The sequence below is a fragment of the Falco rusticolus genome, chromosome 8 (genome assembly GCF_015220075.1).
Source record: "Falco rusticolus isolate bFalRus1 chromosome 8, bFalRus1.pri, whole genome shotgun sequence".
NCBI classification, from domain to species: Eukaryota; Metazoa; Chordata; class Aves; order Falconiformes; family Falconidae; genus Falco; species Falco rusticolus.
The window spans coordinates 43,736,469-43,751,963 of NC_051194.1; the positions used below are offsets into that span (position 1 = coordinate 43,736,469).

The window sequence follows — 15,495 nt, forward strand, 5'->3', positions numbered from 1 at the left end:
CTGGGAGCTGCTGGTGCTGTTGCTGCGGTAACGGCTCCCTCCCGCCGAGCGAGGCGGAGCCGCCATGATGGAGCGAGGGAGGCGGATGCTGGCTCCGCTGCGGTGTCCCCCTGGGCTTGCGGAGGCGGTCGCTGCCGGTGCTGCGAGGGAGAGGCACCTGTGAGTCCGTCTCCTTCCCCTGGGAAACCCTGTTAGGGTTAAGGCGTTTTCTCGGGGCCCGCTGAGGGGGCCGCGGCCGGGCTGCCCGTGGGGGGGGTGGGTGAAAGGCCTGCTGTGGTTTGTGCCATTTACTGGTCTGTGCTGAGGGAAACCGGGTTCGGACTGGGAGCAAGTGAGCTCCTTTACGCGCCGCTGAAGCTGGGACTTTTTGCCAGTGTCTGTAGTTTATTCACGGAACATACATGGGGAAACCCAGTTGTAAGCTTTGTGACAAAGTTGTTTACGAGTAAGTTTCCTGAATTGCCTTTTAATTTCTCGAGCCTGAATTCTCTCGTGAGCGTGGAGCTATTTACCTACCTTCATGATAACGGTAGTAATTTTTCATGATAGGTAAATCATAAACATTTACCTTAAAGGTAGATCTTTATGATAGGAGCTAATTGTAGTCCTTGGTATGAACAAAACCACAATATAGCAGCCCTGCCTGTGCCCAGTCAAACACTTGTCATAAGCCTCTGTGGTTATGAATGTTCTCTTTAGGAGACTGCGCCTTATTTTTCTCCAGTTGGACTATATTCCCTTTTGGCTCTGAATAAACATTAGTTTGTAATCCCTGGTACACCAACCTTCAGTTTATAATGGACGCTATTTACTAGTCATCTTGTTGCCATAGCTAATGAACTTCTCCTAACTTTTTTTTACTTTAGTGCTATTCAAATGTTCTCAGAATAATGTAAACATAGGAATGCATTGAGAATTCCTGTCTGAAGTCATTAATTGCTCTCTCACACACACTGGACCCACAGCAAAGTCTGAGCCAAGACCACCACCTATTAGTTGCATTATTCATGTATAATGCATTATTCATGTATAAACTGTTACTGCTGTTGGATAGCACTTCTATCCAACTATATTTCTATCTCACTTGACTCGGACACCTGTTCTCCAGATTTCAAAGTTTTCTTAGCATTAGTCCTAAAAGTAATTATTAGACCAGTGTTTCTTAGCTGAATCAGACTTGCATGTACTGAAGCTGGGCTGGTTCAAGTATGATTACCTAGCCACGTATAAATTTGGGCATTATGGAGCCTATGTTACGGCTTTTTTTTTTTTTTTTTTTTTTTTAACTAGGACCATTTCTCTTTTTCTCAACCAGACCTTAAACCTAGCCAATTGAATGCTGCCAATATAAAGTGTATATGTGGCCACTGGTATCCCTAGCTTTTATTATTTGACCTCATAACTTTCTGAAGACACTATTTCCCCAACCCCTGTAGTTCAGCAAATACAAATTCATCAATCTAAATGAATCCTGAAGTCTAATATGTAGTCTTTTGGTGGGTTTTTCAGTCTGGTTCACCCCATAGTAGTGAGCATTAGCTCTGAAATGTTTGGTATCTGTTTTTCTCTGTCAAGTTTTTCTAGATTTTTGTTAGTCCTATTCCTTTGTTTTGGACTTTCACCAGCCAAGGACTAAATATAGCCTATGACATATCCTGGCACAATCCGTACCTTAATTGATCTTTTTTTCTGACTGATTTGGGAGTCCTTTTCTCAAGAGTTTTCTAGAGTCATGAATTTACAGTATAACTTGTCCTCAACCTTACTTTCCCACTGGGAACTCTCTCCACAATCAGGTTACCAACCACATTTAAATGAAACATGGTGAGTTTAGCAGGTACTGGTTTTCTATTCAAACTGACAGCTCTTACCTACCACAAACAGAAATGTGGCCTCGTGACCCAAACTAGCACAGGTCATATGCTTCTTAAATCCTCCATTAGGTCATTAGATCTGACTCAAGAGGCTCCATAATGGAAAACATTGGTACCTAGCCTTACTGTAACTAGCCCAGAAGCTTGTTCTGAAGTGGGTTTTGCTGTTTGCCACAGGAAGCCACAGGGTAGTCATGGATGGGAGAAAGCTTCAGTAGTGATTTACCCTGTTTCTGGCACTGTGAGCTTTGCTGAAGGCAATGTCATTGTACCATGTACCCATTTTCTGCATTTGCCAGCTCTTCATGGGTCTTTGTAACCCCAGGGCACTTGGTTAAACTGAAGGTTCTGAGATGTATGGCGATAGCAGCAGGGTGGCAGTTAACCTGCGAGCAAACTGAAGAGCAGGGTGTTGCCATCAAAGATCTGTTGCTTTGTTTTGTTGCTGCCTCGAAGTCTGTAGCAGGCCATGCCAGAGCTGGGCTGAGAGCTATAGTTCAGGGTTGGAGAGCTACTGCAGCTTAGGTGAAAGCTGCTAAAGGAACACAAAACGGAAGAGCAGGTGCTAATGAAGCAGACTCAGCTACTTGACAGGTTTCTGGCCTCACTGAGCTATGGTTGGCACAGAGCTAGTGTCAGGGATCACAGAATAATAATAATAATAGGCCATGATCTTACTGGAAAGAAAACAAAAAAACCCAGTGGAGACTGTTGCCTTTATGGGTCCAGACTCTGTTTCTGCTTGTAGTTTGTGGAACTGGAAGGATTTTTTTTGACTGTTGAACTGTATGTTGCATGTGATTACTAACAGTAGCTCTTCATATTGCTAACAACTAGAATTCCTTAGATACGACTTTTCCATGAACATGCCAGATTTGTATTCTATGCATTGTTGGTATCATTTACAGTATTACACGTACAAATATAAACCAGTATTAAGGTCAGGCAGTTACTGTGCATTGCAAACAGGAGTTTTGTTAGTTTCCTGTATTTGCATAGTAGCTCTATAGCAAGGAAGAATGACAGCGTATCAAGTAGGAAAGATTAGAGGAAGGTGTCAGAGGCCAGAGAAAGCAACTGGTTTATGAAACTACTGGTGGGTGCAACTGTGAAGAAGCCTGAGGCGGGCTGCCTGGGGAAAGGAAGGAAGAAAGAAAGGAAGAAATCCTGATGTGCTGTTTCCTCTGTAGCAAGTTCTTGCCCTCTGTTCCCTATTAGTAGTAGCCTGCATGTCATTTGGCGCTTCATGTTACTGTTCAAGTTACTAAGCATAATGTACCACACAGAGTCCTCCATTAACAGTGTTTTATAAAATGTTTGCTTTGGTGCCTTTCCCTTCCCTTGCAAATATTTGCTTAACAACATCTGATACCTGTTATGTAATATTTACTCTACAATGTAGGTATAAAGCACCTCTAAACATTTTATCCTCCCTTCAGTGGATCATCACCATCAATCTTCTTTCTACATTTCCTGCAAGAATATATGCAGTTTTCAACAGTCTCTCATTTTGTATATCTTGGACATTTAAATACATCAGGAAAATACCAATCAATTAAAACCTCTTTATATGAACAGGTAACATTTTAAGGATTGTGCTTTCCACTAAGATCTCACTTGATCATGTGAGGTCCAAACCTTCATTCTATAATATCAAAATGGCTTTGATTTAAAAACCTCCTTGCATATACATTCTGACCATTTTGTACAGATCGAGTTTTCCTCACAATTCTACATACTACAATACAGCAAATAGTTTTATTTCATATATCATCTGAAGTGACTTTGAAACTAAGTGCATTACAAAAGCATTTTGTAGTGCCTTGCATAGAAAAGGAGGGGAAAAAGCCTATTTAGGAAGTATTTCTCCTTTATTAGTTTAAGCAAGTTATTAAATACAGTTTTTCAAGATGTGTTTTACCATCTTTTCTCTGCTGGTTATTAGGGCTGGGAGTCTAGTGTCTCACACTTCTATAGGTTGCCAAATATCACAGGCAGGACAAGGGATGACTCACATGTCAGCTGCTCATTGCCTCTTGGGTGAAGCGGGATCATGAGTGCTTCCAGGCACAAGGATAACATCGCCTGAACTACCTCTCACAGAAACCTGCTTACCTCTTCCAAAAACTTCCTACTTCTTGCTTTGTAGATTGTGGGATTCTTGGGGATTTTTCAAACATCTTTTATAAATATGACTCCTCAGGTATGTCTAAGATGTGAATGTAGGAGCTTCTGAAACAGTCAGAATGTAGAAGAAAATTAAAGCTTATTTACGTTTGCTATTAGCTGTTTGTCTTCAGTAGATCTAAGGTGCTTCTCTTTCTGTCTAAGAAAGATCATTAGCAGCATATGGATCAGCAGCAAAATCTTTAAAGTGAAAATTAGTATCAGAAGACCTTTAGCATTTGTACTAAAAGAGGTTACTGTACTGAAACACTGCCAAGACATACCTTCAGACATTATCTTAAAGTTTCTGAGGAACCAAAGTGTGCCTCAGTCGTTCTGTCTGAAGGGTTCAGCCTGAGCAGATGCAGCACCATCCCAGTGGATAATGTGGGTGGTTGGTTTTATATTTATAAATAAAGCAAATATGCAAAAACTTACTGCTATGGTTCTGCACATCCTGTGTCAGAGAGGCAATTTTTCTGATACCGTTGAGTAACTGGTGGCATTGAGGGATGGGAATGTGATCTGTTTCATTACCTGTAGACTCCTGAGGACATTAAGTTGTATCTTGATGGAAACTTTCTTATTACAAAATATTTTTCCTAATAGAACAATAGTTATTTAGACTTAACCTCATTACAGTTGCTGTTTTAACTAAGTACTAGAAGTAAGATGGCAGCTACTCAGCCGCCAACTGATTTGACATTTACAGTCATATGTAAAGCTAATTATTCTGTATAAAACTAGACTGAAAACCAGAAGAAAAGCTCAGATTTTCCACATTTTTGCATACTAAACCCAGACATGTGTAAAAGAGTGATTTTCATTATTGTGATTGTTTTAAGTCCTACTTCTCTTAAAAGGAGAGATACTTTTAGAGGGGGAAAAAAAAAAGATGAGCAAAATGACATTTTCTCTAGTAATTATTACAAAAAGTTATTGAGTGAGATGTTTCTAAACAAGTAAGTTATTGGAAAAGAACTGGGAAAGGGAAAATTAATTCCATCATTTATGTGACAGTTCCCTTGTGAGACACCCTGGAAAGCTATAAGCTATATGGCTTTGCAAGAAACAAACCTCCCCAAATACTTGCAGCTAAAAAGCTAAGAAATACTTATTGTTGAAATATCCTGAAGTTTTGATTTTGAAAGGGTTTTCCTTGAAATCAGCTGATGCCAGTTGAAGTGAATAATTTAGTCAATGTACAGAAAAAATATTGTAGTAGCTATCCAGAAACAGCGCATAGAATTTTAAACCCCTTTTTAACTTTAAGGTTTTCTACATGGCTCAATGCAACTGGTAGCAATAAACATACAGGACTTAAATCTGCTAAAAACTTTCTAAAAACAGACTCTTCGTCAATGTGAGAGCTGAAGTAAGTGTGAGATTCTGTCAGGAAAAAAGGTCTTCTGAGACCATTTAATTGTCAAGCCTTATTTGTTGAATCTACTTAATGTTTCCATGTGACTTCCCTGACCACACATCATAAAGCCCTGTTAAGCTGTGAAGTCTCTCTTCAGCAAAAACAGTTAAGTAGTTCGTATCTTTTGTCTCCACAGCTTGTACAGTTCAGCTTTAAGTGCTATGGAGAAAGCAGCAGGGAAGTGCACAGTGTACACATACACCTGCTTTTGTTTTCTGATTTTAATTGTTTCAGATACATAGACAGTCTTTAATAGCAGATATGAATATGTCTGAGTATTAGAGCCTGATAAAGAACTGAAGTTTTCCTCTTGCCGCTCTGATGATATCAGATGATGGTATCGTCAGACTTTTGGTATCCATTTATTATCATGTGGAAAAAAGTTTTTTGTGTAGCCACCTCACAAACATAATCTTTTCCTATGCTACTGTTACTAGTACTAATACTGGTAAATCTGATGTGCTAATACATGATTTGATGCAACCTCGTAAAATCCTGCTAACTGGCAGAATCTCAGTTTTGTCTTGTCTGTTTGCCCTGGAGAACCCAAGTGCTTCACTTGGCAATACTTGAGGGAAATGTTCGTAATCATGTGTTCCAACCTTGCTCTGGTCTGCAATGTCCCATTTCTGCTAGGCAGGGCAGCAAGAAGGGGCTGCAGCCATTCGGGCTTGAGCTGCTTCTGGCAGAGGTGTGTAGAACTTGCACCATGTGAGCAACACACGAGAATGGCGACACTGAATGAGATGGCTCGGAGACTGAGCTTCATCTGCATTGTGCCCTGGATTAAGGTGGCCTCTTTTATGAATGAAACAATTGTTTTTCAGTGTTTTGAGAATATTGCTGCTTTAAAAATGAATCTAGAACTCAACAGCATTGTTGATGTATGGATGCCGGTTGTATTTTCCAAGACTGAAAATGTGTTGTGCAAAGTATTAGACGCAGCATGGTAGATAAATTCTCTTTTGAGGTGAAACATACAGCTTTAATAGCAGTTCTGCAAAGACCAATTATCTGTGTATTCTTTCTGTGCTTTACACAGGCAACACTTAATGAAGTATATACATTTCTAATGTCCATCCTGCAGAGAAATGAACTGTGAACAAATTCAAGCAAACATGTTCCAACTGTTCATACAAAGGATTGCATAAGTCACACACTGTTTCTACAAAACCTTCCCCACAATTTGCTGTTGCTCAGCATGTACTTCACTTAGTTTCCTCCAATTAAAATTTGCAAACAGAAAAGCTTTCCAGTGCTAACAGACTCATGTGCTTTCTTGGGGATTTGGAGCCACGTGTTCCAGGAATGGCCGGGTACGCCACGCCGATACAATATAAAGGCAACGTCAATCACCTTCTCTCACTTTTTAATAGTTCCTCTCCATGGTTCTCATTCTCCATCACTAGAAACTTAAGATTAAAGGAACTTTATTATATTTCAAGTACAGTTGAATCCATTAAGATGGATCTCCTTCATAGCAATGGCGTGCTTATCATTCAGCATTTGCAGAGGGACTACAGGGCTTACCAGGATTTCCTTAATTTTATGTCACATGTTGGTGATCCCCGGAATATATTCTCAATTTATTTTCCTCTTTGGTTTCAGCTCAACCAAGTGGTTGGTACTAAAATGATATGGGTGGCAGTCATTGGTGATTGGTTCAACCTCATATTTAAATGGTAAGAAGCTGGATTTACTTTAAAGTTTGGTATTTTTAATGATGGTTATGATATGTGCCTCAAGTTTAGAAAAATTACTGTGAATATTGTACTAGTAGACTTTCCATTGTAATTATAAAACAGGAATTCACAATGAAGATGTTTAAGTTATGTTGAAAATGACATTTTGATAAAACAGGAAGAACCTGTAGAACAATTATAGTTTTGGCAATATACCTCTTCATATTCCTTGTAAGATTATTTATCGTGCTTTGCTGAGGCCTTCTTACATAAACATCTTTTTCTTGCATTTCTGTTTCATTTTATTTTATTTTTTTGTCAGGATTTTATTTGGCCATCGCCCATACTGGTGGGTGCAAGAAACAATGATTTATCCCAATCAGTCAAGCCCATGCCTTGAACAGTTTCCTATAACATGTGAAACCGGACCAGGTAAGAAACTGGTACATTTACTAGAGATAGTGGCTTTTGGCGGGGGGAGGACGGATGGGACTTACAAAGACCTTGTATGATATACAGATCTCAGAGCTTATGTTTAAAATAGCACCAAAATACAGGAAGAGAAAAAGGAAGAAATAAAATGCGATAGGTATTTGATTGCTGCATGACAAGAATGTTTACCTCATTGCCTTTAAACAGTGCAAGGGAGGGGGATTTGCTTTAAAAATTACTCCTACTGGAAGGAACCAGCATATCGGAAAGGAATGTGTTATAGGCTCTGAAAGAGTGATTTGCCTGCTTCGTGAGGTCACTTTTAGGAACAGTTGCAGTGCCAATGATGACATCAGCTTGGGGAGAGAAATTCCATGTTGTTTTAGAGTGTTCCAGAACAGAGCAGGGGGCTGTTGAGTTTGAGGGCTCGTACACTCTTGCAAGAATTATTCAAACACAAAAAACTAGTAGGTGGTTCAGTGTAAATAACAATAGTATCAACAATCTATCATGTAACATATCACAGATGGAAAATGCAACTCCTCTTTCCAGAACCAGACAGTGGCACTGAATGTGTGTGCGGTGCGGGGAGGGGGGGGGGGGGAAGTGTAAATGCATTTATGCATGGAGGGGAAAGGTTCTTAAAAAAAAAGTTCCTGTGCAGCACATTTTCACTTTTTTATATCTTACTGTCTTCTCTGTGGAACTCAAATGCAATGCTGCTGCAGTTAAATGAGTTTGTGCAACCCTAATATGTGAAATAAGGTAAACTTGCTTGGAGCTAACTGGCTGAGTTAAGTTTAATTCATTGTACAAGACTGTGTAAATGAATGTGCTGTGCACCTCATCAATGTCACAGCAAGCTTTTAAGTGGTTTGCACAGCTGTATTTTGTTCACAATATCCTGCATTATATTACACTGGAATTTTGAATGAGCATCTTAAGCCCTTGCATCAGGCAGAGTTTCATGATGCCTGGTCTGTATCTGATCTGCAGTCTGTTTCAAGTGGATTCATCTGGGACCTAACCAAAAGCATTAAAGTCTTTCAGATCTTTTCACGAGCCTTCAGAACTAAGCCCATTCAGAACCATGTAATTCTAAGTCCTGGCTAAGGAGAAAATCGCTGCGTTTCATTGAACCAGAAGGCCTTTCTTCCTGTTACTTTCTTCCTGAAGTAACAGGTCATTCCTATTTTTGTCCAGTGGGTACCACTGTCATACTGATTCCTTACTTGCACTTCACAACGACCGCATTTTCTCCCACCGCTAGATTTGCTCTTGACCATTGACAATATCTGTCACTAACCTGTTCCTCGTTAACAAGAGGAGGTGCAGCCAGTGCAGCTGTTAGGTGCACAGAGTCATTGTGTGAGCTTACATGGTGTTTCATACTATTTCTAAGTCTGCAATTTATATGAAAAGATTAGAGAACCAGCCACAGTTGTGAGAAAGGCATATCCAGATATTGCTAGGATGGCCTGAGCCCCAAACTCTACAGCTCAACAAAAGGGAAAGCTGAAGGAACTGTTTATATGACTACATGGCAGGCAATCTAGGACGTGAATTTGGTATGTTCTTCTGGAATGAACTGAACCCTGCAGCCATCTGTTCTCTGGTAGTTGTAAGGTTTTAAGAACACAAACCTTAAGGTGGAGGTTATGCTGTTTCTAGTAGGTGGTGCGCAGATGAACTATGATACATTTTTCCTAGGTGACATTTTCCTGGACGACAACAAAGAGAAGCTTTCCCAGTGCTGATCTACAACAGTATGATTTCCTTATCAGTGACAGTTATTCTGTTGTGAGGTTTAGAAGTGTACGAAAATATTGCTTAAAGGTACTCCCAAAAGGTGCTCTGCATCTGTTACAAAATTAACAAAAGAGTTGGTAGTGTGACTACTAAAGATATTGCCAAGCAGAATACCGAACATGAGTGCAGGGAGCCAGAAATCCCTGTGCTTGTCCTCCTGGGCATTCCTGCTTTGCTACGTCACTGAAATGTTCTTTTGCTTTGCAAACTACGATATAGTGCTGGGTCATAACACATTCTTCAGTCAAAATTATTTCTTCTGCCAGTGAAATAACCCTGTCCCTTTAACTTCTCTTTTGTCTCCACAGAAAGCCAAGCTGTAAAAGACTCGTGTAGACAGATTCCAATTATCTAATTTTCTCTCCTTTCGTATTTCAGTTTGTTGAATGTAAACCTGGTGAACAGGGGAAAAGAAGTGACAGGGTGATTTGGGGAATCATTTCCCTTGCATCATGCCAGCATTCTTTGGTTTTTTGGGTGATTTTCACCATTGTAGGAACTTCTCTGTAGCTTCATATTTTTTCCAGTAAAATTAAAATTTGATTTGTTAAATTAAAACAAATTACACAAGTAGTAGTATACCTGGACTAAAAAGAAAATCACTGTTGATCTCTGTATGAGACAGTGTTCCCTGTCACGGGCTGAAGTGGGTGCAGCAATTAGTCCAGAACATTGCAGCATCATTTCACTTGCCAGTTCCACCAATAATCTGTTTCCAAGCTAGTTGACATTGTACACTTTAAAATTTCTAAAATACATCGAAGTAAAGCATAAAGACACAGTTCTTCTATCACACTTAAGATATATTTCTAAATTTATTACAAAGCTACCTACAGTGTGAATTACCTGGACTGTAATATTAGTGATGAGACACAGATCCCAACCACAGTTACTAACACTATGGTAATTAGACAAGCAGATAGAAAGCAATTTGGAAGGGCCATCTAAAGTTATACTAGTACTTTAGTTTAGAGTGCTACAAAGAGCCAAATCTCAGTTGCTTCCCTTAATTATGAGGTAGCCCGTTCAAAACCTATCTCTTCTCATCCTCATATATAATTTCTACACGACATGCTACAGCCCTAAGAAAGCCCAAGATGCTCTATTTTTTCAATCACAATCCAAATCTAATTAATGGAAAAATACAATGCTTTCCAATCAAGGTACCAGCCGACACTAATATAAGATGGTTAAGCTGTTACCTTACCTACTTGATTTCAGACAAATATTCTGGATTCCATCTGAGTTTTCTGAAAAATTCATATTGAGAAAATTAACTTTTGAGAAGCAGTTGACATTCTTTCAGCCCTCGGTAACCATTTTCTTTCTAAATGTTTAGGTGCCTGAGTAAGTGCCAGTAGACATTTTCTATATGACAAATGACACAGTCATTTTTAGGCTTGAATATTTCCTTTTTTTTTTTCACTAGGAAGTCCATCTGGACATGCCATGGGATCTTCCTGTGTCTGGTATGTAATGGTCACAGCAGCACTTAGCTACACAGTTAGATGGAAAGATAAATCAGCAGTTGCCCTTCACAGGTCAGTGTTTTTACATTGTTCTAACTTATACAGATATTTCTTTATATACATGCTGTGGTTTTAATGGACTTATTTTAACCAAATAGTCATAGTCTGTTCTGTCCAGTTTGTAAAAAAAAAAAAACAAAAAAAACCACAACAAACAAACAAACAAAAAAAAACCCCAAAAAACAAAACCACAAACCAAACAAAACCAAACAATAAACTTTTATTATGATCTACTGCAGCTGAAGAAAAAGATTATTAAGGGGATTCATCCATTTGTATAGGTTGGTTATTATTGCAGTCATTGCATACAATATCTCGGAACCAACTGTTAAAGGTCAGGTCACATCTTCAGTGTTGGAAATTTTGAATTTGATTAATTGTCTTTATGTGTTGGATCTTTTGGTTAGAACATAAATTTACCGATTTGATGGTAGGCCTTCTTACCCCATAGTTAAGTGTAAGGTGTTCAGAGGGCCAGAGCCCCTCTGCTATGAGGACAGGCTGAGGGAGTTGGGGTGGCTCAGCCTGGAGAAGAGAAGGCTCCAGGAAGACTTTACTGCCGCCTTCCAGGACCTCCAGGGGACCTACAAGAAAGCTGCAGAGGGACTTTTTTCAAGGGCAGGTAGTGATGGGACAAGGGGGAATGGATTTAAGCTGAAAGAGGGTACGTTTTCATTCGATACTGGGAAAACATTCTTCATTGTGGGGGTGGCAAGGTGCTGGAACAGGTTGCCCAGAGAGGTTATAGATGCCCCATCCCTGGAAGTGTTCAAGGACAGGTCAGGTGGGGCTTTGTGCAACCCCTTCTACTGGAAGGTGTCCCTGCCCACGGCAGGGGAGGTGGTACTAGGTGTTCTTCAAGGCCTCCTCCAACCCAAACCATTCTATGATTCTGTTACTCAGTTCTGTAGGGAAGTCTCGTAATTGCTTTGATGGCTGCTCTTTCCAAGCCTGACAAGGTTATTTCCATACTATATGAATTTTGTCACCAAGTAATTGAACTTTTGCATTTAAGTATGACTTCATGATGAGAAATATGCCCAAGGTACTAGTGCTAATTTAACTTGCCATTGATGACTTTCATCGCTAAAACCACAGTGGTGTTTTGGACCTGAAACTACTGGGGTCTGTTCCTGCAGCTCTAGGTGTGACTGCAAGAGCAACTACTCCTAAAGTTTTAATACTGACTTCCAGTTTTTATTCATCTAATTCTAAACTTCTGTCCTTGTAAACCTCTGCTTGGTAAAAATACAAGCCTGACACAAAGGGACCTGGTGTAAATTACTAGGTGAAATGTCTTGCCTTAATATTTAAGCATCTTCCTTTTCCCTCTTAGACTGACATGGTCATTCCTCTGGAGTATTTTTTGGCTTATCCAGATCAGTGTGTGCATCTCGAGAGTATTCATAGCAACACATTTCCCTCATCAAGTTTTTCTTGGAGTATTTGCTGGTAATGCTGCTATTTTTTTCTTTCTTTTTCAACATATATGCAAAATCTGAAAAAAGTGAAGTATGAGAAAAGGCAAGACATTTTTAGTAGTGCTACTCAGCTTGCAGCTCTAGTGTTGCTCTCCACTCTCTGGATGATCAAGGATTTGATGATAGTCTAAAGGTAAAATTTGTGAGGTAGTATGTATCTGCCGTCTCTGTAATTCACACAGAGAGTGAGCCCTCATCCATGTGCCAATTGATGTCCACACATTATGCATTATGTCCGCACTGCCACAGGCTGTCTGGTTTGTACTGGCTGCATCTGATCCTTATTTGTGCTGCCTGGGCCGCAGGGGTGGGAGAGGAAGTTGGTCCTGTATGGCCCTGACCTTTCCTCTCAGGAGGAAGCTATCTGGTTCACATCAGATGATGTTAAGGCACGAACCAGCATCTCTGCAGTGTGGACAAGCGTGGGGCCAGAGACCTGGGGCAAAACAGAACAAAACCACAAATTAGCTGTGCAAACTCCCCAGGGTCACTTAAGAAGCTGAAGTACATTTTTCGGAGTTACTTAAGCATGTTTCAAATTTGTATCTAGGGAGTTCAGACTATGAACAATCTCTCTAGTATCTACCCGATTTAAGGAGGGTGACCAGGGCACTGAGCCAGGGCTGCCTGCTCCAGTTCTTTCATGGATGCAGAGCAGCCTGGGCAGCTCGCTAACAGCTTACTGTCCGGCTCTCCCTTTCCACAGCCAGGATAAAATGAGTAAGAAAGAAGATAAGTGTGTTCTGTGTCTTTTCCTTCAACACTTACAAGCCTGTGTGGGAACTGGTATTGAAGTTGGCATTGCTGGGGCAGCCTTTGCGTGAGGGTCTCTTGGAAAAGGAATGTTCTAGTTTACATCTGTATTTGACAGGTTGTTATCAGAGAGATGCAGTCAGGCCTAAGGTATGCCTCATATCAGAAACATGAGCGCTTGGTATTCAGTTTCCTTTTTTTTCCAAATTAGCAGTTTGAAGTGGGAGAAAAGGTTTTGTAATCTACAACAGAAGTGGTAAATTGTATGTGTGTATGTGTATATGTACATATATAATAAAAATACATAGATATATTCCTCTGTCTTCAAATGTGAAATTCTGCAGGGACACTGTAAAAAGTGCTTCTTCAAAGTATGAGCGCGGTGTTCCCTGTAACGCTGAGTTTCTAATCCACAGGCATCCTTGTGGCAGAAGCATTTGAGCATACCCCTGCTATTCAGACAGCAAGCTTGAGAATGTACATCAAGACAAACTTGTTTCTTTTCATCTTTGCCCTTGGCTTTTATCTAGTCCTCAAGCTTCTTGATATTGACTTGCTATGGTCTGTGCCGAAGGCCAAGAAGTGGTGTGCCAACCCCGACTGGATAAACATTGACACAACTCCGTTTGCTGGACTGGTGAGGAATTTAGGGGCGCTCTTTGGCTTAGGTCTCGGAATTAATTCTGAAATGTTCACCACAAGCTGCAAAGGTAAAAATAGCTGTAAGAGAAGTTTCCGTATATTGTGTATAGCTGCTTCTTTAGCTACGCTGCAGCTGTATAATTTCATTAAGATACCTACTCATACTGAGTATTTATTCTACATTCTCTCTTTTTGTAAGAGTGCAGCTATGCCTCTGACTGTAGTTGCCTTGGTTCCATACTGTGTCCACTCGTTAATGAGGACAACTGAAAAGAAACTTAATTAGATAAAGTTTCCAAATGGTTAGCAGTGTGGGGATAGATACGAACCGTTCAAGAACCCTCTGCAAAAGCACTTTTGCTAGCTCATTTGAACCAAGGGGGATGCCACTGCACCTTTGATGTGCTCCTGGTAAGTAACCAGTACATCCAAAATCGGTGATGTTGGCAGCTCACAAATATTAATTGCTGATTTTGTTCTTAGAAATATTGCAATCATAGTGCTGTATGGTTAGAAATGACCCAATATTCTGGGTCATAACAGTTTTAAAGTATAATCAGCTAGTTTTATTTAGCTACTTGGTGGTCTTTTAGTCCTGTCCATCTCCAGCTAGGTGGTGCTTCATGCCTCGGTTGGACATTGTGATACTCGATACTCAATTTTTATAGCGAGAGGTATTGTGTGTTAAACTGCTAGATAATGGTGTGACAGTATCGCACCACCTGCAGCTGTACAGCGGCACCCAGGCACTGTGAAAAAGGCCAGCGTAGTTATAAGCAAGGCTTTAGATTTAACTTATTGAGCTTCCTGAGCAAAACAGCTTCTGATTAAGCCAGATAAGAAAAAAATAAAAGTTTATTTCAATTAGACTCTGTGGAATATATTTTTGCATTGCTGTGTGGGTTTTGTCATTTTTACTTTTGAAAAGTGATTACATAAGTCATGAATGTTACAGATCACACCTTTGATATTGAAAAAGCATAAATATGGTGTAACAAATCTTTGGGTTCTGTACACCTACACAGAGCAGCAGATGAGGAAAGTTGTCAATAATGAAATTATTTCAGCATATCACCTCAAGAGTGTTGTTCATGCTCCTGCATTGCAAAGGTAAATTAAATTAGTCTGATTTTCTCAGGTCAAGAGTCACAAGCCTGAATCACTGTTGTTAGTTGTGTAAATCATGAAACTGTCATTGCAGATTAAGTCATTGGAAGTTTATATTATTGTCAGCTTCATCTACCTAAGCACACAAATAACTAATATTAAATACATGTTTGCTATATAAAGTGGATGCTCTGAATAGGCAAAGGCAGGTACTTTCCCATCTTATTCACTATTTAGCACCTACTGTTGCATAGTGCTTTTAGGACTATCTTTAAGCAATACTTAAGCAATATTTTGCTGATACCATCTCATACTACTTGGTATACAAGCAGCATAGGCTATAATGTGGGTAATGAGGGCTGTGTATGTACCATCTGATAGCAATAAGGGTTAGAAGATGTAAACATGATGTAGCTTCAAGACTTCTAGTTAGTTGTAGGATAACTGAAATGGAAATAATCTTATTTAATTGCGAAAACAAGGTGAATAGATTGAGTTGGCCCTTAGGGATGAATATGATACAAATTACCGAAGCAAATCAAAAACAGGCATCCTTATTTAAGAGCCTGCTAAGACTACCTTGACTTCAGAAAATGA

At 39.9% G+C, this 15,495-nt stretch overlaps 2 protein-coding genes across 9 annotated transcripts in view; one reads left to right on the forward strand and one right to left on the reverse strand.

Moving 5' to 3' along the window:
* Nucleotides 1–13: 13 nt before the first annotated feature.
* On the forward strand, nt 14–14,660 carry G6PC2 (glucose-6-phosphatase catalytic subunit 2). Of its 3 annotated transcripts, none has more exons than XM_037398879.1 (5): nt 14–159; nt 7,468–7,577; nt 10,816–10,927; nt 12,252–12,367; nt 13,566–14,660. In XM_037398879.1, exons 1-5 carry the CDS (start codon nt 65–67, stop codon nt 14,075–14,077), a joined length of 945 nt encoding a protein of 314 aa, XP_037254776.1. In that variant the 5' UTR covers nt 14–64; the 3' UTR covers nt 14,078–14,660. The 3 variants fall into 3 exon arrangements, with proteins under 3 accessions (XP_037254776.1, XP_037254777.1, XP_037254775.1); XM_037398878.1 differs by lacking the exon at nt 14–159 and adding an exon at nt 6,433–7,145; XM_037398880.1 differs by lacking the exons at nt 14–159; nt 12,252–12,367 and adding an exon at nt 1,254–7,145 and having other exon boundaries at nt 13,566–13,710.
* ABCB11 (ATP binding cassette subfamily B member 11) overlaps nt 12,429–15,495 on the reverse strand; it is a 68,365-nt gene continuing 65,298 nt past the window's right edge. For 3 of the 6 annotated variants that reach the window (XR_005106004.1, XR_005106002.1, XM_037398869.1), the window contains exon 30: nt 12,429–12,832. The gene's annotated coding sequence lies outside the window, so the exon portion shown is untranslated. Of the gene's footprint in view, nt 12,833–13,762; nt 13,852–15,495 lie in introns of those variants that run through there. The other 3 variants (XR_005106003.1, XM_037398870.1, XR_005106005.1) reach the window with 3 other exon arrangements.